The sequence below is a fragment of the Sciurus vulgaris genome (assembly GCF_902686455.1).
Source record: "Sciurus vulgaris genome assembly, chromosome: 15".
NCBI classification, from domain to species: Eukaryota; Metazoa; Chordata; class Mammalia; order Rodentia; family Sciuridae; genus Sciurus; species Sciurus vulgaris.
In genome coordinates, this window is record NC_136476.1 from 25,894,359 (window position 1) to 25,918,878 (window position 24,520).

The following is a 24,520-nucleotide window of genomic DNA, read 5'->3' on the forward strand; positions in this document are numbered from 1 at the left end:
TGAGAAAGGCAAGTCTGAATTTATGTATTACTATAAGACCTTAAGACCCCACTTCTGCTGAGTAGAACATGTTGCTTTGAAAGTAGTTCCAGTGAGTTGGACCTTTACCATGGTCCTTATAAGGTGTGTCTTGGCCGGGTTGACCGACTGGAACCCTGGTAACAGCTCTGCCACGTTGAACCATTGAGAAAATCTCAGGTTCTATAACTGGTAAGTGGTGGAGCCAGCACTTGATTAGAAAAATTTCACTTTCAATATAGCATGTTGCTATTCTGGTGTCTTGTCATTGTTTGATAATCAAATTCTTTATTCCATTTTATTATTTACTGAGTGAGGATAGAAAGAATATGTCTGTTAAACATGATTTCTAAAAGTTTACTAATTGCCTAGCTTTTATATTAAAAGAACCCTTTTTATAGTCTTTGATAGATGTATCATCATTTTTATGTCTTTTTCTTAAAAGCCATTTTCTATTTATTAGTAGTTTTATGAAATTTGTCTTTTGTTCTAATTTTAATCTCTTTGTCCCTTCATTTGTAAGTGTGTGTGTGTGTGTGTGTGTGTGTGTTGTTTTTTTGATAGTGGGCTTGAACCCAGGAGCACTTTACCACTGAGCTACATCCCCAGCCATTTTTTATTTTTTATTTTGAGACAGGGTCTTGCTAAGTAAGTTGCTTAGGACCTTGCTAGGTTGTTGAGGCTGGCTTCAAACTTGTGATCCTTCTGCCTCAGCCTCCTGAGTTGTTGGGATTATAGGCATGTGCCAACATGCCTGACTCACAAGTACCATTTTGATATTTTGGTTTACACTATCTCCGTTTTTTAAAAAGAGCTTTATAGTTATACATAGTAGTTGGGTTTATCCTGACAAACTCATACATGTATGGAATTCAATTTCAGTTCACGATTCCCCCTTATCCTTCCTGTTCTCCTTTCCCTTTCCTATTTTCCTTCATATACTGTACTTGACTTCCCTTCACTCATCTATTAGTTTATATTTGATTGGTTCTTCCTATCTATGCCCAAAGGTGAAGTTCCCTGTCATACATTTATATATACACATAACATAATTTTATTGGGCAGGGGCACCAGGGATTGAACTCAGGGGCACTTGACCCCTGAGCCATATCCCCAGCCCTATTTTGTATTTTATTTAGAGATAGAGTTTCACTGAGTTGCTTAGCACCTTACTTTTACTGAGTCTGGCTTTGAACTTGTGATCTTCCTGCCTCATTCTCCTGAGCTGCTGGGATTTCAGGTGTGCTGTGCCACTATGCCTGGCTACATAACATGATTTTTAAAGAATTCATTCTGTATTGCTTTCCCTTGCCTATTACCTCCACTTTGCCTCTTGATCTCCTTCTTCTACATTACTGATCTTCCCTTTATCTTTAACTTATTGTGTCCATCCTTCCCCTTTTATATTACTCTGGCTTCCACATGTCAGAGAAAACATTTGACACTTGAGTTTCTAAGTATGGCTTATTTCATTTAGCATGATATTCTCCATTTCCATCCATTTACTGGCAAATGCCATAATTTTGTTCTTTTTAACAGCTGAGTAGAACTCTAAATTATGGTTTGATTCCATAATTTAGCTATTGTAAATTGTGCTACTATAAACATTGAAGTGGCTATATTGTTGTAGTATGGCAATTTTAGATCTTTTGGGAAGATACCCAGGAGTAGGATAGTTTGGTCATATGGAAATTCCATCCCTAGTTTTTTGTGGACTCTTCAAACTGATTTCCAGAGTGGTTGTATTAGTGCATACTCCCACCTCATTCTCTCTACCACCTTGCCAGCATTTATTGTTGTTTGTATTCTTGATCCTTGCCATTCTGACTGGAGTGAGATGGAATCTTAGTGTAGTTATGATTTACATTTCCCTGACAGCTAGAGATGTTGAACATTTTTTTCATTTTTTTATTGGCCTTTTTGTGTTTCTTCCATTGAGAAGTTTCTGTTAAGTTCTTTTGCCCAGTTATTGATTGGGTTGTTTTATTTATTATTTATTTTTGGTGCTAAGTTTTTTTGGTTCTTTGCATCTTTTGGATATTAATCCCCTGTTGCAGGAGTAGCTGGCCAAAATTTTCTTCCATTCTGTCGACTAATTCCTCCTGCTTTTAATTTTGTCTTTAGCTGTGCACAAGCTTTTTATTTTAATGGCATCCCTCTTATTTATTGTTGGTTTTATTTCTTGTGCCTTGAGGGTCTAGTTAAGGAGGTCTGTGCCAGAACCTATGTGATGGAGTGTTGACCCTTTGTTTTCTTCTAGCAGCTATAAGGTTTCTGATCTAATTCTGAAGTCTTGGATCCATTTCAATTTGAGTGTTGTGCAGGGTATAGCTCAATGTGTTTTTAGGTGACCTGTTCAAATTATACATGTGCAATATGGTAATAGATGGGAACATAATTCAGCCACTCCCTTACACACCCTGGGTTCTGAAATGCCCTTTCTTTTGTGGTCCAGAATTACTTTTGTCTTACTACTGAATTATGTTCAGGCTGAGGCATTTAGAGAGCCATCTACTCTAATATTTCCTCTAATGTGTTGTCCTGCACAGTTCTGTTTTAACAGAATGTAAATGTATTATAATTTGACAAGTGTCCATTATAAATGGACAAGTGTCTCTTTTCAGATAATATTTGAGAAGTGTGGAGTTAAGCATAATTAAACAGGATTCCAGAACCTTTGAGGCCTGAACAGTAGGGTGTCTTTGGGTTTCCTTTTAACACTGTGACTATCTAATGGGAGGGTAAAATGAGGCCAGAGGTGTTTGATCACAGCATCTGGTTGCATGAATGTTTCCTTGGAAATATTTTTGGCAAAATGGGCTAGTATGATGTTTGCACTGTTCCTCCTTGTTTGTTAGAAATGGCTTATTGTTTGGTGATGTTTCTAACATGTCATGCTGCTGCAGTGTGTCATTCAATCTTCTGGTGACACTATAGAGGTAGTCACTATAGAGGGAGTCCAGGATGGCTTGCTTCTTAGCTGCTCCTGACTTTCATTGTGGTATTTAAGATTTATTTCTTCTAAACTGCCATGTGATTCTTGATAGGAGGAAGATACAGTGATGGCAAGTTTTCACTAATTGTGGTCCGTGGTGAGTGATTTTGGAAAACAGATGCAGGGAAGGCCTGGAATGGTGACTGGGTGATTAGGGTGCTGGTACTAGGGAGACATCCACTTGAGGTCAAGAGAGTTGTAAATGCTAACCCATGCATGTGCTGAACATTGTGTGGAAGTGCTTTGTTTGGCAGGGTTTGAATGTGGGAAGAGGCCTTTGTTTGAGGGCATTTGTTGAGGACTTGGGCTGGTATTTAGACTTCGTGGAGAATTGATGACTTTAAACCCTGAATGGTTTAATAAATTCTGACTGTTGTGGGGCTTGTTTGTAGCTAGGGACTTTATGGAGACTGCTTTTCACCAAACCCAGTCTATTACTGGTCCTTAAGTGAAGCAGCTTGCATTATAGGCTTTGAAGTGTTTATGTGTACCCCCGAGTGGCAAGAATGTCACAATTTTATGTGTTTGCCATCCCTAAATTTTAACTCCTCAGTTCTTCGTTTTCAACTGCACTGTGAGGTAAGGATTAGAGCTGGAATCATAGGGTTGAAAAATGAAGGTGTGGTAGTTAGGTTACCACAAGTTAATTGTTATTACTTATACTAGCTTGGAAATATTACCTGTTTTATAGGATTGCTTTGAATATATGTATTGTAAAGAAGTGTGTACAATTCAGGTAAGTGATAAACTAGCTTTACTCCTTATTTACCTGTGTGAGGGGGACCTGGGGCTCTTCAGAAGAATTTTTGTGGACCTGGTGTGTTATTTGCCCATCACTGGGGAAAACAGCACTGAACTTAAAAGCATTTTTTAAAATCCCTCCTCACATGTTTGATAATTGCTTTTGTGAAGCTTTCTAGTAAGATTTACTAGAGAATAGAATATTTATTACCTCAGTTTTAAGAATTTATGTTTTATTTTCCAGAGGTTGTATATCCATTGGCTTATTTAAAAAATTTTTTTTTAGTTGTTGCTGGACCTTTATTTTTCTTTATTTGTATGTGGTGCTGAGAATCGAACTCTGTACCTCATGCATGCTAGGCAGGTGCTCTACCACTGAGTTACAACCCCAGACCCTAATGGCTTACTTTTTATTTTTTTCATACTGGGGATTGAACCCAGGGGGGATTAACCACTGAAGCATATCTTCAGCCCTTTTCTGTATTTTGTGTTTTGAGGTAGGGTCTTACTGAGTTACTTAGGGCCTTGCTAAGTTGCTGAGACTGGCCTCAAACTTGGGATCCTCCTGCTTTGGACTCTTGAATTGCTGGGATTACAGGTATGCACCACCTGCTTGGCTCCTCCATTGGCTCATTTAGTACTCTGAGCAACACTAGGAGGATTCCAGAACGCTCCTGGTTTTCTGAGGAGAGACTTGAAGTACAGTAAAGCTCTCTCCTACTTAGACTCACAGGTTCAGGGATTTAGCCGTGGATGTTCAGAGACGGGGGTCTGCTGAGGGTGAGGACATCGATGTCTACCTACCCCAGTGCACTCATTCAGACATCGCAGCTCGAGCTCTAAAGGCATAGATCTAATTTTACTTAGGGTTGTACAGGACATATATAGGCACATTATCCAATCAGGTTAACACTCTTGTTAAAGCCTAACAGAGTCAGCCTATAGGTGAAGTATATGTTGAGGTAACGTAAACAAACCAAGTATGCCTGAGTAATTCTGCCCAGCCACAGGTTTGAGACAAAGGATTGGAGGAATGGTAAGCTCCTGCACACAGCATGAGGCAAGGCAGTGTGGGCCAGCTCACATCACAGCTTACTGGGATGCTTGACAGACGGAGGCCTCCCTTTAGCTCCTAGCTCAGCCTCAACAGCTGCAAAGACCTTCATTCCATGGCGAGTCTTTACCATTACCTCAGTTTCTCTGTCTAGACTGTTTGGTTTACTTAGATTATGGTGTCAGTGACTGCTGTCAGATTAGTGTGAGGAATGTTCCCTACATTTAGCATTGATTATTTTTGGAAGATTGTGTCAATCAGAAGTAAAACTTAGATGTTTTCATATGTAGGAACTGTAGTGCTAATTCTTTAAAAAATGGCTCCTGTGTTCTGGTGCTCATTTCTTACTGCAAATTCATTACCTCTTTTTTTTCCCCCCCAGTGCTGGGGATGGAACCCAGGGCCTTGTGCTTGTAAGGCAAGCACTCTACTGACTGAGCTATCTTTCCAGCCCCTCATTACCTCTTTAATGACTTGTAAATAGGACTCTATTATTAGGGTGATGGAACTGTGGGCTGATTGGACTTAAAGAGATTGTATCACTATAAATTGAGTGAGATAAAATTTTTTACATAATCTGATGGATTTTTATGAGATCTCAGAAGTTGGAATCCAGGTTCTTCTTTAAAAGGATACCTACTTTGACCACTTTCCAAATAGCAAACTTCCCATGGTGGGGCTTAAGTTATACATAGAGTGGCAATTTAGGGGGAATTTAGGGATTAAATTGTGTTCTCTGTTTCATTTACTGCTTGAGCAATCATTTTTCTTACCCCAAAACGTGAAGAAGTAAGATTAGCATACTGATTGGAGAATCGCTTAAAGACCAAAATGAAAACAGAACAACTTGAAAGCTTTTCGAGTGTAAGGGAAATGACAGAGGTGGTCATATGTAAGACCATTGGCATAATTATTGGAGAGGACCTTTCTAGTGTACTTTAAAGAATATAATGCCCCTCTGTAACAGCACAATGTGGAAGTTGAAATGGGCTTAAAACCATTGCAGTTTACCCCTGACTGTGTAACAGTGTGCCCATTCTTGGATATTTAGACTTCATTCACTATGAGAATATATATAGGGAAAATATATAGTTTGTAAAAATTTCTAAGCAGTTGTGAACTATAGTATTAGTTACTGATTAGTAAGTTCTAATAATACCAGTATCTTTTTCTATCACTGTAACTTTTTTCATATTTTCAAAACTTTAATTACGAAATAAAGTAAATAACAACTCTTAAGTTAGAGTGCAGAATGTATCTGATTGTTTTAAAGGTGCAAAAGCAAAAAATATAAACACTTCCACCTTTTAAATAGTTGTATGGTAAGATAATGCCATTTAGAAACATTTTTAATAGAAACATGATTTATAAATCAATTTACAAAAGATCAAAAAAATCAATGTTTAATGCCAGCTTTCACTGTAAATAACTAAAAGGGGAAAAATTGTCCTCTATCTTTCTGTTTTTGCTTCAAAATCTGTCTTCTGCTCCTTGCCTTTTAGAGAAAACATTGTGTTGTAAGGCTACCATCTTTTTGGATGAGGACAAAGATCAAGATATTCTTTAATGTAACTTCTTTTCATATAAGTTTTTCTATCACCTTAATCCTTATACCAGTGATTCTAACACCATTCCCCACTCCCACCTCAACCCCAATCACTGGCCATATTGGGTTACCCAGAACTACACTATACCACCAATTGTACCAGAATTTTTTTTTTTTTTTTTTTAAAGCAGGAATTATATGTTTACAGTTTCTCTTCAACCTTTAAGGGTACAATTTATTTGAAGAATCACGATAAGTACATTGATCTTTGGTTTTGAATATTTCCAATTTTTTTAAATAATTAGAAGGCAAGTTTTAGGAAATAATGTATCACTTGCTATATGGATGAGGGATGACAGAAGTTGTCTTGTATTATTGGTTTCTTGAGATTTTTTTGTGTTGAATGTGACCTTTAAGCTAATATATAAAAAAGAAACAAACAAGAAAACTCAGCCTCTCCAAAAAAAAAAAAAAGCATGCCAAAGATGGAAATCACACACTGTATCACCTGCTTTGAATTATTTTTTCTTAGAAGGAAGTGGGACCTTAACTTTCTTTTCCATTTTGAATCAGGGAGTAATTTGTTATATTTTATGTAAGGAGTTATGTAGGAACACATGATGCTGATAGTAACTTTGAATTAATAATAACAAATATATGTATGTGGCTCTTGAATAATGATATTTTTCATTTTTTCTATGAATTAAAATGTAAGTACAATGATTGCCAGGTGGTAGTTTTGAATAGTAAATGTTATCTTTTTTAGTTTATTAACATTTGATTTCTCTTTTTTTCTCTTCCCTCTCCTGGTTCCAGGGTGTGGATGAATGGAACATAGCTCGTCTAAATACAGTCTTGGATGTGGTTGAAGAAGAGTGCGGTATTTCTATTGAGGGTGTCAATACCCCTTATCTATACTTTGGAATGTGGAAAACCACATTTGCGTGGCACACGGAGGACATGGACCTCTACAGCATTAATTATCTCCACTTTGGAGAGCCCAAGTCTTGGCAAGTTACTTATTTAATATTTATTTGCTAATGAGTTTTGAAATTTGCACATTATGCACATATTGAAGAGCTTTTTTTCTTTCATTTGGTGGATTCAGATTTATGTGAGCCGTAAGGAAGTTTTTGGTTATAATGATGGTCTTCCTTTCTGCCCAGAAACTGTAATTTCAGTGGTGACTTGTATATATAAAGTTGACTGCAGACCATTTTGTGGACCATGAATTGATAGGTATTTTTAGGCTCAAATGATTTGATAGAAATGTTTACTTCTTTGAGCATTCGTTGGAAGGTTTGTTGCAAAATTTAGTATGTGGGCAACTGTGTTCTGTATTTTGCTTAAGGAATCTGAAAAGTTAGTAGCAAAACTTTTCTTAAGATTTGTCAAAATTAGTGAGGACATTAATTTGAGTTTTTAACAGTAGGAGTTTAGATGAAGTCTCTGCTTGCTTATTGAGAAAAATGATTGTTTTTTCTGCTCTTGGGAACAGATTGATGTTGTTTCTTGATCACTTACGAAAGAATATTCTGGTCAAAGACAAGACTGGTTGTAGAGTCTTGTGTCTTTGGGAAAGAGATCACTGTTCAGGAGTGAGAATAAGTATGTCCATTTATAAAGCATTTTTTTCCCTGAGTTTGTATATTTTTAGTAGTTAATTCCTCTGTTAGCTATTAAACATATAGACTCCATTATAAGACTTAGGGTAGATTTATATCATCACTATTATCTTTAACTTTGACCATTATTTATAATGATAAAACAATAAAACAGTTGTGACTTATGACAACTCATTTACATTTTATTTTCTAGGATAACTACTGTAGGAAAAGAGTGATATAAATGGCTCCAAGGATGTTTCCCAGTAGGTTTATGAAAGATTATATTATTGTGGAATAAATAATGTTGAGGTAAAATTCATTTTAGAAATCTTTATGTTTAAAGTGAGCTTTGAAAGATGGTAGGCGTAATACAAAGTCATATAAATAATGGGAAGCAGACAGTAGGTGTGGCAGAGCTTAGACTTGAGGAACCACCAACCAGGGACTCTAATCTGCCATGAACATTTGGTGGCTTTGGACAAACAACAACCAGGACTCTAGTCTTTATTTTCCCATGAACATTTTTGGCTTTGGCTTTGTTCAAACAACTGTACTTCTCTGGAACTGTTTCCTCACCCACAATATCCCAAGCTTAGCTAGAACGGCTTCCCATACTCCACTTACGTGATTTGTGGTCAGACACACAGGAGTATTTTCATTTGCTTAATAAGACGGTGATGAGGAGACACAAGATTCTGTATGGGTGTCTGCCTATGTGTACACTGTTCTTCTTTCCCAATTTTCCACTTTTTGTTGAGTTGCACCTGCCTTTTATCCTGGAACAATTACCTTTACTTTTCCCTGGTGGATGACTTGTCTTGTGTTGCACATATCTGCCTCCTCAGTGTGTATTCTTCCTTTTTTCTATCATTAGAGGCCTGCATTTAACCTCTGCTCTTCCTGTTCTTCATTTTGACCCTTAGACACCAAGTTCTGGATGTGACTACTACATATCGTTTGTGATTTCCTTCTGACTTCTAGGCTCATGTTGCTTTCTTCTGCCTGGGTATACCTTAGATTGTGTGAGAAAACTCTCAGAACTCTCTGGACTGTGTGGACTATGTGTTGCCCCTCACTGACATATCTTTTTTTTTAATCTTAGTAGAAGTTGTAACCATCTTCTCCGTTTTCCTTCACCACCACCAGTCTGCTACCTGCAGGTGCCTTGAAGTTGAGGTCCATGTTTTTCAGCTCCTTTGAATCAACACATGACCCACAGGGTCTGGCTATAGGAGTGATGCCCTGTAAATAATTTTTATAAAAAGTAAGGAAAGTGTTAAATTGTTTTAAATCATTCTTTTTAAGGGCAGGCCCAGAAACGAAACATTTTTATAAAGGGTCTTTTCTGAATTGTAACTATTGTGAATACCAAGCTTCCTGAGATTTTTGTCACTGCATACAAGTACAGCTCCAGGTGGAAGCCTTGAGACATGTTCCTGTAGCCACTGCATGTGGCAGATTTGCCTAGAAAGTGTTCATAAACACAGGTTTGTATTGAAGAGACTGTAGAGGTGTTGATGATTTATTTAAATATTTCTGGTATAAAGACTTAAAGAAAAAAGAATCCTTAGTGTAAGCAGATAAAAAAACTGCTTTGGCAGCCAGTGGTAAAGTATTTATTTTTCTTGAAATGAATATTGACTTTGGAGCCAGAAGACCCGTTTTAAGATCCCAATCTGTCACTTACCAGTGGAATGACTTAGGGCAAATCACTGTACGCCTTTCATCATGAGTGTCTTCAACTGCCAAGTGGAAGCATGATTTATTCTCTGTCAACTTACAGAATTTCTAGGAAGGTCCAGGGTTATACTTTGTGTAAAAGTATTTGGGAAACTGTTAGATACTATACAAATATTTATAATTTCTATTATTACTTTAATAACTTTATGAAAATAAATGGTATTTTTTGGATCATAGAATTTTCTTGAAGTCTGAACTTGCCAAAATGTCTATATCTAGTAGAGTGAGAATTTGAAGATAAATAAAATATTGGATTAGATTTCTTTATTTTTGCATGGTGCTGGTGATGTTCAGCAAGTGCTCTACCACTGTTCTATACTCCAAGTCCAAGATAAATAAGAGAGTTTCTTGTGTCATGTGTGATAGTGTTAATTGCTGGGGAATACAGGATTTAGATAGTACCTTGAATCTTTTCCAGACTGGGTACAAATGTAATGGGGAAGAAGCTTCAAGATTTGCTCTGTAGAGGGGAAAAAGAGATGAATCATAAGAGCACTACCTTAAGCTATAGAAAGGTCTAAAATCATGAAAAAGATTTTTGTGAATGGTTTTAGAAAAATTAAGAATGAGCTGCAGCATTGTGGACTTGGTTAAATTTTGTTAAAAACCTACGATTTTGTTAGATTCCGTTCAGCACTTTTCTATTAGATCATTTGTTCAGTGTTGTATGGCATTTTAGAGCACAGGTTTTGTACCAGTCACAAGTCTTCAGTCATATGTTACTCTTTACTGAGTATGTGACCTTGGCAATTATTAGATAACCTCCGTGCCTCATTTTCCATTCCTAAAACACTCAGATGGTTCTGGTGTCCAACTGATAAGGTAATTGTGTGGATCAAATAACATCCTGGCTACAAAATGCATATCACAGCTCCTCCTGAATCATAAGTGCTCAATAGGTGCTAACATTTTGTGCATTTGTTTATATTTATTGCATGCCTACATGGCTTAAAGTGTTTAAACATGAACCTTGTAGATCTTTTATAAATAAGGCTTACTAGTTCTAAATGACAGAAACTCAACTTAAGCATGAAGTTTGTCAGTGTATGCAGCTGAGACAAATTAGAAGCGTGGCTCTATCTACTGTATTGGCAGCCATAACTTCCACTCCTTTCTGCTCTCCTTCCTTCTTTCCTTTCCTTTTCCTTTCCTTTCCTTTCCTTTTCCTTTTCCTTTCCTTTCCTTTCCTTTTCCTTTCCCTTTCCCTTTCCCTTTCCTTTCCTTTCCTTTCCTTTTCTGTCTTCCTTCCTTCCTTTTCTCCCTCCCTCCCTCCCTCCCTCCCTCCCTCCCTTCCTTCCTCCCTCCCTCCCTTCCTTCCTTCCTCCCTCCCCCTTCTTTCTTTCCTCCTCCTCCTCCTCTTCTTTTTTTTTTGTCATGGAGAAGCTGTGTACTTAACAACTAAATATTTTATTGTTAAATTGTAGAATTCAGGCCATACTTTTTAAATGAATGAATAAAATTATATGCCTCCAAATTGACCTAGATATTCAATGTTCATCTTCTAATGTGAGTTCTGGGGTGGGAACCCTTTGAGTTTTATTCACTAACATTCTCTAGTGCCTGGAGAAGCATCTGACAGAAACCTGGGACACAGTAAATACTTAACAAATATTTGTTAAATGAATCCTTTTACTTAAAGAATTCCTATTGGAAATTTATTTTTAAAACAGAGCATTACTCTTGGCAATGTTCTTTCAAGTCAGAAGTAAAACTGCACATTTTGACAAGAATGAGTTTTGACTTATTCTGGGATATAGGTGGTGGGTGATTCTTTGGTTATATTTAGATTCTGTCCCTTCCAATGAAGTACCCTTCAGAAGCCATTCAGTTCATCATGGAAGTAATGGTGCTTTGTCTGTCAAACCTGTTAAAGAAGAATCTGCAGGGACTGGGATGAGGGCAGAGTATAAGCCCAGCTTTTGAAGTCTTAACAGTCCTCTTCAGTTTTCAGTAGTGCAGGGCAACTAATTTTTATTTCAAAATTAATTATGCCTTTCTGTGTGTTATTTGGAATCATTTTTAATTGATTTAAAAATAATGTCTGCACTGTATTTTTCTAGATTGAGAATATTTTGTTGGGATTATCTTGGTTCCTTGAGATAGAAACTCACTATGAGCCAGGTTAGCCAAAAATGAAAATTTATTGGGTCTCATGGCTGTGGAAGGCCAGAACCTCAGGAGCCAGTGTAAATTGTCAGGGTGTGCTGAATCTTGGGTTTCATTTCTCAAGTGTTGACTTTGCTCTTCTCTAAGACTCCTCTTTTCCCAGTGGTATCAACAGAGCAAAGGTGTGCTTTCTTGGGAAGGTCTCCACCTTTAACTGGCTTGAATCCTTTTCCTGGATAGGTCACTGAGGCCTACGTAGGAAGGGAAGGGTCACAGACCTGCTTCTCTGGTGACCAGGGGAAGAGACATGAAGCCCCCATTAACATTACATGTTTGTGTTTATGGTAGGCCCTTTCCCATAAGAAGGGGAGTGCTGTTGTCTCAATTATGCTGCATAAGAGAAAAAAACACCGAATCTCCTACAGATCTATGGGAAAGAAAAGTTCCAAATAAATGTTTGAATATTTATTTAAAATCTTAGGAAAACTGGTTAACTTACTCTGATTGGTGGTTAATTCATTTTTGTAAGATTTGAAAAACTCCTGTGGGTATATTTACTTCACTTGGTGTATATGTGTGTGTGAGTGTATTTTAGGATATCACTTATTTAAGTGCATATTTGCTTGAATTATCTTGAAAGCATCTAGCAAGTGATTGACAACTGTTACCTATAGACAGTAGGATGAAGTAAATCTGTACACTGGATTTAACTCAGAATCTACTGTTTGTTTTTTTCTAACTGCTTAAACAACATTGCTCTTTCTTCTTGTTATCTATATAGCACCAGTAGTCAGCTTCACCACCTTGTTATGTCTTGTCCTCTTAGAGTTCTTCAGTTATAGAATCATGTGTTTTGATCTTGTACTCCAGTGAGATTTTCACCTTTTTCAGGGCACTGCCACAAGTATCCTTCTGTGAGACTAGGTGTTATAACTTGCATGCATGCACGTGCTCACACACACACACACACACACACACACACACACACACACACATAGTTTCATGCTTCTTTCAGTCCTTATTAATATTCTTATAGTATTCTTTTTTAGCTTTTTGTGGATATAGATCACTGAATTTTCTATAGAAAAATATGATTGTGTATCCTGTGTGATGCCTTGATTAGAATTGGCTTAATATATAGAAAAATTTAGAAGTTACAGAAACTTGTTAGAAATTTTTAGCTGCTTTTATTTTTATTTATTTATTTTTTTGGTGGTGCTGGGGATTGAGCCCAGGGCCTTGTGCTTGTGAGGCAAGCACTCTATCAACTGAGCTATCTCCCCAGCCCTACTTTTATGTTTTGATTGTCAATTCAGATGTGTCACAGAAATCTTTACAGAATGCACCTTAAATTTAATATGCCCAATATTTGTGAATTCATCCTTTCCTCAACTCCCTCTAGTTCTTACTTGCTTGTGTGGGCTCCGTAGTGGTTTCCTTATGAGGACTCATACATAATGTTTGTGGAATATTATTTATGATTTATGTATTTCATAGAGGACATAACAGTCAGTTGCATGATCTCTAATATAATTTTCTGACCAGAGACCGCCCCCCCCCAAAAAAAAAAAGTTTCATTTAACAGAGTTTTTGTGAGGGTTTAAAAAAAGTACATCTTCTTTGGGTAGATATTATCCATCATAAAAGACCTAAAGAAAATAAACATTTTTTAGGACATGTCAGGTGTCAGAAGAATGATTTGTCCATTTATTGTTTTTATTTTAATGGTTAAAGCTATGAATTTGTGTCCTTTTTTCATTTGAATTTTACTTGTGAGTCTTCTGCAACTCCCCCCCCCCCCCCCCCCAACTCCCTGTAGTTTGGGTTTGGATTGTTTTGAAAAATGTGCAGCTTTGAAAGCCTCTCAGTTCTCATAGATTTCCACCTCTAAAAAAGCTGTAATAGGTAGTTGTCTCTTGAAGGTTAAACTTCAGTCACAGAAATTTTTTTTTCTTTTTTGTATATTTTTTTAGTTGTCAATGGATCTTTTATTTTATTTATATGTGGTGCTGAGTATCGAACCCAGGGCCTCAACACATGCCAGGCAAGCACTGTACCACTGAGCCACAACTCCAGCCCACAGGAAATCTTGAAAATGCTTTGGTACCTTCTTGGAGTTAATCGTGGTGGTACTTTGTAAGCCAATTGTAGTGGAATCTTTTAAGCCTCTTTATCTTATCCATGGATAGTATAATTATAATTTGAATAATAGTCACTTGGAAAAGACATTGACTTCAGATTTCTATATAAGCTCAAAAATGTTTTTGTTGGGAAAAATTGACTTTGGGAAGCTATATGGAGAAACACCTTCAAATAGGCATATTTTTCATTTATTACCAACTTTTAAAGTTATTGTATTTTAAAATCTCCTCAGAATGGCATTTATTTTGTTTTATCAATGCTTGATCCAGGGCTGGAGATATGACTCAGTGATAGAACACTTGCCTAATGGTGTAAGGTTGGGGAGAGGAGACAGAAATTGATGCTCAATTCTGTTATTAAACATTTCATCTGTTTGGTGATTTATAGTTTTGTTTGTTTTTATTTATTGAATTCTTATTGAACCCACACCTGTGTCAGGAACTGGGGCAGGTATTGATACTATAGTAAACAAGACCCCTGTAATAAAAGGGGTAACAGAATTGCTTGTTCTTGGCAAAACTTTGGTGCTATCTAATCTTACCACAGAACACTCACATGTAATCAGAATACATTTTCTGTGGTGGTTTCCTGCATAGGAACACATTGGCCTGCTGCAGACATTTTAAGACTTTCTATAAATGCAAATTTCTGTAGAAACTCAATATATAAACTCCATATATGAAGGGAGAGCTGATTGACCACTGTGTATGACTGTTTCCTTACCAATTGCATCTATGAGGCACCTGCAGGAGACTTTGGGAGCCCTGGAGGTGGATAGGGGAGGATGTGTGAAATACAGTTGGAAAGGAAGTTAGTTGCCTGAAACATCTAGTACTTGAAAAATCCTTTACTACTGAACATGTGGGGAGCTTCCATTTGTGAAGGTGGTAGGGGCCTTGTCAGTAGGGGCCCTCTGCATCTGGCCACAGCTTCTCCTAGAGTTTTAACTTTCTATTTTCACATTCATTTGTTTTAAGAACTGAGAATTAAGTATGAAATGCTCTATTTTCCATAAAACTGAAACTTCATAATTTATATTAATGCGTAAACTTTAATAAATTAGTGCCCAACTTTTAAAACTTTACACCATAAGTAATGTGAAAATGTAGTATAAGTATAGAATATATAGTTGTTTAGTCTTCTTTTTGATATAATTAATTAGAAATATGCAAATATTTCAGGAAGTTTTGATTTTTAATTAAATATAATACAGCTATATACTTTTGATTCATAAAGTATTTTTGTAACAAGACCCAAACAAACAAACAAAAAAATAAATAAATAAAAGAGCTCCCTATCCCCAAAGTTTTAGGTAGTAGTTTATGGCTTTGTTCTTTGTACCTTCAGTTTGCAATTCATTTAAAATGCTAGCATCTGGTGTTTGATCATTATAGTGGTTGGGAGTGTCTTTGGAGGAGAGATGCGCTCCTCTAACCATGTCACTTCGTTCTTGTTGATATCTTTGTGGTAATTGATGGGGACACAGGAATGGAATATATGTTGAGGAGCACATTGTAGGCATTGGTGTCAAAAAGATCTGGGGTTGGGGCCAGCTCTATCATCCTCTATACTCAAATGAAGTGATGCCTGTAAGCCTTGATTTCCTTATTAGTAACATGGAGCTAGAAGTAGAACTTGTATTATAATATCTTAGCATAAGCTTTGCTGTGCTATGAGTGCTCAATAAATGGTTGCTGTGATGAACTGTAATCATTTATTGATCAGAGCTTCCATTTCACTGAACTTTTCTTTTTAAACAGGAGATTGAAACCAGGGATGCTTAGCTGAACCATGGAGGAGCCACATCCCCAGCTCTTTTTATTTTATAAATTTTGAGATGGGGCCTCAATTAGTTGCCAAGGCTGGCCTGCGTTATATCACCAGTAACCTCCACCCCCCCAAACCTAGGGAGGGATGTCAGTAAAAGATATATGGGGTGCTTTGTGGTGGGAAAGAAGCCAGGGCAAGAGAGATATGGCCTGGGGATTTGTTTAGGTGGTAGCATTGGGGCACCCCCAACTCCATTGATGAATGATGGGGGACTGTTTTCCTGCCCCCTCCCCATAAAAACAAATAAAAACATCAGAAATCAAAATGGTTATGACTTGCTGTGTGTAAGAGGAGGCAGAGCAGATGGCCCTTTCTGAAGGCCTGGGAAGATTAGTATACACCATGCACCATGGGGGCATGTTTTGAGGCTGCATGTTCTGAAGTCCTTCCATGGTGGTAACCACCCTGTCAGGAGCCAGGCCTTCTTGGTTGAGAGTGGGGAGTTAGTAATAAGTATTCTGGTGATTCTTTTTGTCAGCCAGGCTTAGTGACTCCCAGCAGCTTCTGCTGCCTGCCTGGATCATGTGAGGGAATAGGATCTTCTGGGAGCTTGCCTGGGTCCTATCTGCCTGGGCTGGGGGCTGCCTTGCGGCTGTTTTTTTGGTCTGGCCGGGTTCTTGAGCCCAGCCCTCTCCTAGGACACCAGTCCTCCAGCAGAGTTCTTTCCTCCCCACTCCAGACCCTGTGTCTAAATGGGGAGGTCCCCATTTAGAAGTCTTCTTAGAGCTGTTATCTGTTAAAAAATTGTCCTTGGGGGTGTGCACTTGATTCTTCACAGGGGATAGCTGTGATTAAAAACAGCAACAAGAATTGTAGCTGGGTGCATAGCGAACGCCTGTGATTCCAGTGACCTGGAAGGCTGAGATAGATTTGATCACAAATTTGAGGACAGCCTTAGCAACTTAGCAAGATCCTGTCCATTAAAAAAAAAAAAAAAAAGAAAAAGAAAAAGATAAGATAAAAATAAAATATAAAATAATGTTGGTAGACCACCCTTGGGTTCAATACTGAGTACTAAGAGCAACAACAACAAAAAAACAAAAACAAACAAGGAGAAATGTAAACAGGAGAAAAGGGCCATTTCACACAGCTTCAGTTAGGGGCAGGGAGCAGAGGGCAGCCTTGTTTCAGGACTGATCTGCCTAAACATGTTTGGATGTAGAATGGGCAATTCCCTCTCTGTGGCCATGGATGTCACAAGGTGGACAGAAGCTGGCCCAGTGAGAGGTGCCAGTGCATATTGTTGTGAGCAGCAGAGGGTCCTGTGGTGACTGCTTTTGACTAAGCAATGTCAGTGGTCTGGGTAGATGAGAACATTTCTTCCTGAGAACATTATTGATAGTCCCAGGGTGTTTTTGAGGGATAATCTTAGAAATAGGAGTTATTCTTTGAATACTACTACTACACAAGGAAATGGACCAAATAACATATTCTCCCACTGCCTTCCCGTAGCGTTAAGGATGAAACTCATGTTTGCTATGGAAGCTCTCTACCACTGAGCCACATTCCCAACCTTTGAAGAGTATGTTAAAAGGAGAAGTTTAGAAGAATAATTCATAGAGAAAATCTGACTCAGGGAAATGGGATCTAGTAATGTTTTGAAAAGCATAGCATTACTTACTGATAGTTTGCAGTGTCAACCTATTTTCATTCAGATATTAGTATTTGTATCACAGTCACCAGGCTAACATCATTTTTGGTCCTTTTTTTTTTTTTGGTAAACCACCCAAAGATGCTTAGCAGGATCTCTTCTTTGATCTTCAAAAAAAATATATATTTAAAAGGACCCAAGAGACTTTGGCTTTAAATAAAACATGATCCATACACATCTAATTAGTGTGTTCATAGTTCATGAGTGATTCATAGATTTTTTGTGTTAATAGAACTGTTGGCAAAATTCACTGTATCTGAAAAACACTTTGAAAAAGGTTAAATGAGCAGTTATTAATTAACAAATCAGTATATAGTTGAGGGTATACGGTGGTAGGCATTTTATTTGATGGTTTTCAAGGAGTACAGAGAAGCACGAGATATATTCATATCCTGAAAAAATTTAGACTAAACCACATAATAGAGTGACTGTGGCAAATAATTAAGTGCCTGACTATGGACCAGACATTTACTATACAAGGGGGGATACAAAGGATTATTTATGGGAACCTTTCTGGGAGATGGTAGGCCTTCTCTTCCTCATAGAATATAGTACTTATCAAGACAAAAATGATTCATGCACATTGAACAGTGGCTAACTTTGGAAAGAGTATATAATAATCGCTATATGAAAAGTAAAATTGAAGAGCTCTAGGAGGAAAAAAAAAGGGGGGGAGATTACTGAGATTTATAATGGTCAAAAAAAGCTCCAAGGATGTGTAATCGGAAGCAGAGGGTCTGTTTGAGATGGAGAAGTAAGGCAGAATCTATAGTCTAGCATATTGGGAGTTGAGTGTGCATGTTTGGGAAGATTGGGGAATCTTGAATGCCAGAAAGTGAGGAATAAAGGTTTTAATGCTATGATAGTAATTTGAGCACTGCAGCTACCCAGGGAGAGATACAGTAGGGAATTCACTTATGACAGTAGTCTGTCTAGTCCAGGCTGAGAAATGTTGAAATTGGGGCAGTGCTGCAGGGAGGTGAATGTGAGGTTTTGAGGAGGTAGAGTGAGTTGGTTTTGTTATTGGCAGTGATGCAGAGAGGATGAGAAATAAGGAGGTGTCTTTAATATTTCCAGTTTGGAAGGCAAGCGGAAATGGAGCTATGAACCAAAGTGGAAATGCTAGGAAAATGATCCAGTTTAAAGGGGGAGATCATGAATATAACCTTGGATATGTTGAGGCTTCTGAGGTTATGAGAAACTTTTATAGAAACATTAGGTGGTGGTCAGGGCCAGAATTTGAGATGCTTTGACTGAGATTGTTGACCTGTCTGCATATATGCCTGTATTTATTTCCAGGCCTTCCCGCTAAATAGATTTTAAGCAGAACTGGAAATGGGGGCAGAGAGAGGAATGACATACTCTGGTCAGGGTTCTTGGATAGAGGAGGGAAGGCTAGAGGCAGAGTAACTGGTTAGGACGCTGCAATGGTAATCAGTGTGATAGGGAACAGGGAGATGCAGGCAATTGCATGACAACTCTCAGGAACAAGTAAAAGGTCGACAAATATAACCTGGGTATCAATTTGGTGGGCTGCCCTACTGGGATCTTCAAATCATAATCAGCTTTTTATGTGCCTGTCTAACCCTGGTGATGTGATTGTTGAATCAGTTTTTCTGAACATTTTCTCAGGTTTATTTAGATGTGTGGGGTCAGCAGGTCGGACTCACCTCATTGCCTTGTAGCTGTCATTAAATAATGAGCTGCTAACCGTACTTGTTTGATCCTTTTAGTGTTGTTCTGTGAAATGGAGGTTTGGCAGTGGTTAAGTGACTTGTGCAAGACGGCTTTCTCAGTTCTTGTGATATTATTATTCCACTTTGGAGAGATGGTTTTTGGAAAAAACACATGCAGATGTTGTACCTTGCTATTTTCTTGCCTGTTCTTTTGCTCTGTCCCTTTTTATGGTGTGGATTGAAGCATATTGGAATGGTTTGGTTTCAGATTGCTATGGTTGCTCATGAAGGTAATACTGTGATTGGATCTGCATGGCTGCTATTTCAGAGAAGATAGGGAGTCCTTTGGGGAGCTCTGAAAGCCAGGCACCTGCAGGCAAGGGCTGCACAAATCTGCAGGTCTGGAAGCCACATTGCTTTCTGGTTTGAAAGTGCTATGTGAATTTTTTGTTTAGCATTCTGATTTAGGTTATTCCTTGTGATATTAATGAAAAAAATCTCAAGAAAAAAATGTTTAAATAATTACACATTATTATGTATCTGTAGCATATTACAGATCCCTCTTCCAGGAAAGGTGAGGGGATTGATCAGCAGGATGAGGCATCAGAGAGACTTGTGGGAAGTCACTAGTGACCCAGTCCTTGGATGAGGTAATTAGAAGAGTTATTCACTCTTCCCCATGTGCTGCCCTGCCCTGTCAGAATCACCTAGAGTGCTTTTTTTTTTTTTTTTTTTTGCATAGTATACTGGGTTCCCCATCCCCAAGGGATGCCCTTCATTCTCCCAGTTGCCATTTATTGCTGGCAATAGGAGAATAGGAGGCGTTAGATTCTGTCCTGGTAGCTGTGTGGACAGAAATAAACAAAGCAAAACTAAACAACAAAAACAAACAAACAAACAAAAAAAGGTTTAGAAGCAGTGAACTGGATTATCTTTAAGGACCCTTCTAACCCTCTGACTTCTATGCAGAGAACAAATTGTTTTTCTACTCACTCTGGCTTTCTTGGTAGAGTTAAAGTAGTTGTAATAAGATATGAACAATGTTTTGCATGTGTGTCAATATTGCTTCTCGTCGAAATTTATTGTTCACTATAGGAATCTAGTGCAGGCCATATAACCCATCTCGTAGAGTGCCTGCCTCTCATGTGGGAGGCCCAGGTTAGAGTCTCCAGCACTCTGAGTTTACGGAAATGACAAACAAAACCAACCTTCCACTATAGGAATCTAGCTGATTTGGATGAATCCATAAAAATGTAAACTAGTCTTTCCTAGTTCCTTTTTCGTGTTGCATCTGACTATGGACAGAAGAATAGTACTGTCTGACAATTACTTTACATCTTACTGCCATTATTACTTATCAGGTTTGACTGTCCTTTGTTAGACTCCAGGGCAAGACCTTGGGCTTATTCAGGGAACTTTGTCTATGTGGTTATTATTTAAATATTACTTAAGAAAGTATAGGATTGGTTACACAGAACCATGCAAAATATTCCGTAGGAATAAGTGTGGAAATGAATGGGTTTGAGCAAGATAATGCCTGCAATAGAACAGTCTTTGTTTTCATACTTTTGTGCTTTACTGGATATTACCACAGTATGGCTTTCTGGGTGAGGTGTGGTTCTACTTGGGAAATGTCTCTCCTTGTGTAGGGGCAAAGTGATTGGAAGGAAGTTTTCATCCTTCTGTGATTTCCACAGCTATTATAGCAAGGGTTGGTTAGCCATAAGGATTTTTGTTTTTGTTTTTGCTTTTGGGTACTGAGGATTGAACCTAGGGGTGCTTTGCTCCTGAGCTACATCCACAAGCCCTTTTATTTTTTGAGTTAGGGTCTCATTATGTTGCTTAGGGTCTCACAAAGTTGCCCAGACTGGCCTTGGACTTGTGATCCTATTGCTGTAGCTTCCCAAGCTGCTGGTATTACAGACGTGTACCACTGTGCCTGGCATTCATATTCATTTATGATCTTAACACAGACTGTATCTTTTATAGAATTCAGAAGTAGACTTAAGACATTGTCCCAAACCTAAAGAAGAAAAGTAGAACAAAATAAAATCGTCTGATCAATAGGACAGTAATAAGGACAGTAATAACTGGGAAATAGTACACTGGTAGAAAAGGATTTAGATGACTAGAATGATAGGGACTGCTTGAATGTGTAGTTAGAAGAGTATTGAATAGGTGTGATCAGATCCTAGAAGGAGTAAACAGGATCAGAGTTGGGTTAGAGCCATCTTGCCTTACTGTTTCCTTCCTCCTTTGACAGATGAACGTATTTACTTTTTCTCTGAACAGTGGTTAAACTTCAGATTGAGAAGTCTTGACTTTGCAAATTTTTTAGAAAAGTGAATCTGGATACGTACATCCAACTCTTTATGGACAGCCATATACCTATTATTTGTAAGTGGGTTCTGTGTGTGTGTGTGTGTGTGTGTGTGTGTGTGTGTGTGTGTGTGTGTGTGTGTGAGATGAGGGAAATTATCATCTTGACTGTGAGATCATAGGTATATATGTATATATTGTGCTTTTCCTTTATGGTTAAATTCAAAATGTAAACCAGGGATTAAAAACTGGGAAAAAGCAGCCTTAAATATACATTGGGTTATTGTCATTTAGTTATGCCAAAATTTTATCTCCCCAATTCAGTTGGAATAATTTCATTAGCAGTGCCTTAAGGAATAGGATATATGGTTGAATTTTCTCTTACTGAATTGCCTAGTTATATTGGATCCAATTAAGTTTTGCCTATGTTATCAGTGGCATTAAATGCAACCAAATGTGGTGTTAAATACATTTAGGTAAGTTACTTCAGTAAAAAGTAACTTGCATTTCCTAGATATTAAGCTAGTAAACATAAGCAATGTAGGACTTCAAAAAAATACCATTTTAATTTAAAACATTAAATGATCATTTAAATTTATTCTCAGTATTTGTAAACTTCCTCATTAAAGCCTTTAAAATTTAGATTTGTAAGGGTATTATGAGATTACTATTTTAAAAACTTGTAGTAACTCTGTAATAAATAATTCCAAGTACTTTTGAAAACATCAGGAATTAGAAAAGAGTCTCTTCAGGACTAGAAAATTATTACTATGATCCAGATTTAAAAAGTCACAAAATCATAAATAAAATTTGTATGATTAAGGATGGTAACTTTTTGTTATAAAAATCTGTTTGAAAATCCTAATGTTCTTAGAAAAGTTTGGGGGAAGTATAAATGTTGGTATAATAATTTTGTTTTTTATCTTGTCAATACAAATATTTTAAAAGCTAAAAAGATAGTACTCAGATTCTCTTGAAAACAAGTCAAAACTAAATAACTTCAAAACAAAAAACATGTATCTAAAAATAGTGATATAGTGAGTTGGAGTGGTGTGAGAACAGGGAGAATCTAGGCTTCGACAAGGAATCCCCCTTGGCTTAAGTACTTCACTATGCCTGGGTCTTTATTCCCTAATCTTTAAAATGTAGTTGAGATGCTGGGCTGCAACATTTAAATAGGTAATTTATAATTTTTTTTTCTTGCATTTAGTGCCTAAGGGATATAACTTGTGATTGCTTTTCTAATCTCTACTCAGTTCATCAAAATGGAATTTGGTGTTGATTTTTTTTTTTTTTACATGACATTATTTAGGAATAGATATTCTTAGGATACTAGTTGAAATATTATGAATTTAAAATTTCTATTTATGTTTAAAATTTCAGGTATGCTATACCTCCGGAGCATGGAAAACGACTTGAAAGACTAGCTCAAGGTAAAACTTGGATTTCTTACCTTGATAGGTTCTTGTTTTGAGGTGTTTTTATAGTGCAGTATGCCAGTCTGTTGATTTTATTTGTTCTAAGTTAATTACTTTTAAATATTTCCCTAGTTGAACAACTGTAATTTTTTCACATTAATTTGTGAATATTTTTCATGTGGCATAATCTTCCATGTTTATTTGAACTGGTTGCTTAGTATTTCATCAAGAATTGTATTTAATCTGTTTCCAATTCTTTCCTCTTATATAATGTATTTAACATCATAATATTTTCCCTTCTAAGTTATTTTCTTTCAAGGAGTATTGTTGCTGTGTCTCATGTGCATGTGTCTGATTACTTTTTATGTTACCATGTCATTTTCCCAAAGGGTTCTATTGCCTCTGATACTGTGTAGTTCACTAGGCCTGGGACCATTCTTGTGGATGAAAGTGAATGTTCTGAGGATACACCTAAGAATGTGTCTTCTTGGACTGGCAAAATTATCTTTCTGCATCTTGAATTTTTTATTTTTTGTGACTTTTCTTCCTTGTCACTAAGGCCAGAATGAAGAATTCTTGTGGTAGCTCCCTTGTTGGTTTCACCTTGTGCCTGCTCATGCAGCAAAAGCAGCCACCTTCATGTTTCTTTCTATTAAAGGTACATTAGGTAGCCTTGCCCTCATCTGATTGTATGTGCAGAGAAGAACCAGACCCATGCCCCACCACCTGTATCTTCCGTTTTGTGTGTATCTACCCTCCCCACGGAAGAGATAGTCTGGTTGTGACTTATTCACAGGGGAAAGTTGAATCCATTTGAGTGACAACAGTTGAATTCCATTTGAGCAAGATATTCTGTTTGTAACTAGGACTGAATCTTGAGTGAGTAGTATCCTTTTAGACACTGATCTAAGTTTCATTGATATGTTAGGTTTGCCATGTGTGAGGAGAGGAATTTTGTTCCCATATTAGATATGCTCTCATTTAATAATGAAATGCGGACATTGAGAATCCTCATTCTTTGACTTGACAGTTCTGAACAGAAATTCTTAATGGCATCTAAAAGTTATTTTACCCCAAATTCTAGGAGATGATTAGAAGGAACAGTTACAGTATCACATTTGTAAGAAATATAATTTTGGAAGGCTAATAACTATAAAACCCCAGCTTTTTTTTTTTTTTTTTTTTAATGAAATACATTATAGTAATAATAGCAATGTAATTGTAATCTTGAACTTTGTTAGGGACTATTTTCATGAATATTAAGGTGGATGAGTCCTGGTTTTGGATAATAGATTAGAACAGAGCTTAGAAGGTGATTACCATAATCCTTAAATACATAGGCAGTGAACTTTGTGCTAAAACTATATGCTGAATTATCCTCTTCTCTGTAAGAATTATTCCACCGTTTTCTATTAACCTCACTACCAGAGAAGTTTTTAACTGAAGCCAGTGTAAACTTTGCAGTGTTGAGTCACACACTGAAATTTGTGATATAAGTTGCCTTATTCATGCTTTGAAGTAAACTGTCTGAAAATGACATTTCAGGAAAATGGTTGCCAATTGTTTAATCAGTAAGAGGTTAATACACTTGAAAAATGAATGAGAATTTTAAAACTGTTTTGCAGCATTATTTTGAGAAATGAAGCAGGGAAAGATTGTGGAGGATTTGTATCCACT

General features: G+C 37.2%; 1 protein-coding gene across 6 annotated transcripts in view; it reads left to right on the plus strand.

Moving 5' to 3' along the window:
* KDM4C (lysine demethylase 4C) overlaps positions 1–24,520 on the plus strand; it is a 381,526-nt gene that overhangs the window by 72,882 nt on the left and 284,124 nt on the right. For 4 of the 6 annotated variants that reach the window (XM_079113019.1, XM_079113015.1, XM_079113014.1 and 1 more), the window contains 2 exons: positions 7,171–7,364; positions 22,809–22,858. In XM_079113019.1, the coding sequence (XP_078969145.1) occupies positions 7,171–7,364; positions 22,809–22,858 (244 nt within the window). Of the gene's footprint in view, positions 1–7,170; positions 7,365–19,652; positions 19,757–22,808; positions 22,859–24,520 lie in introns of those variants that run through there. The other 2 variants (XM_079113020.1, XM_079113017.1) reach the window with 2 other exon arrangements.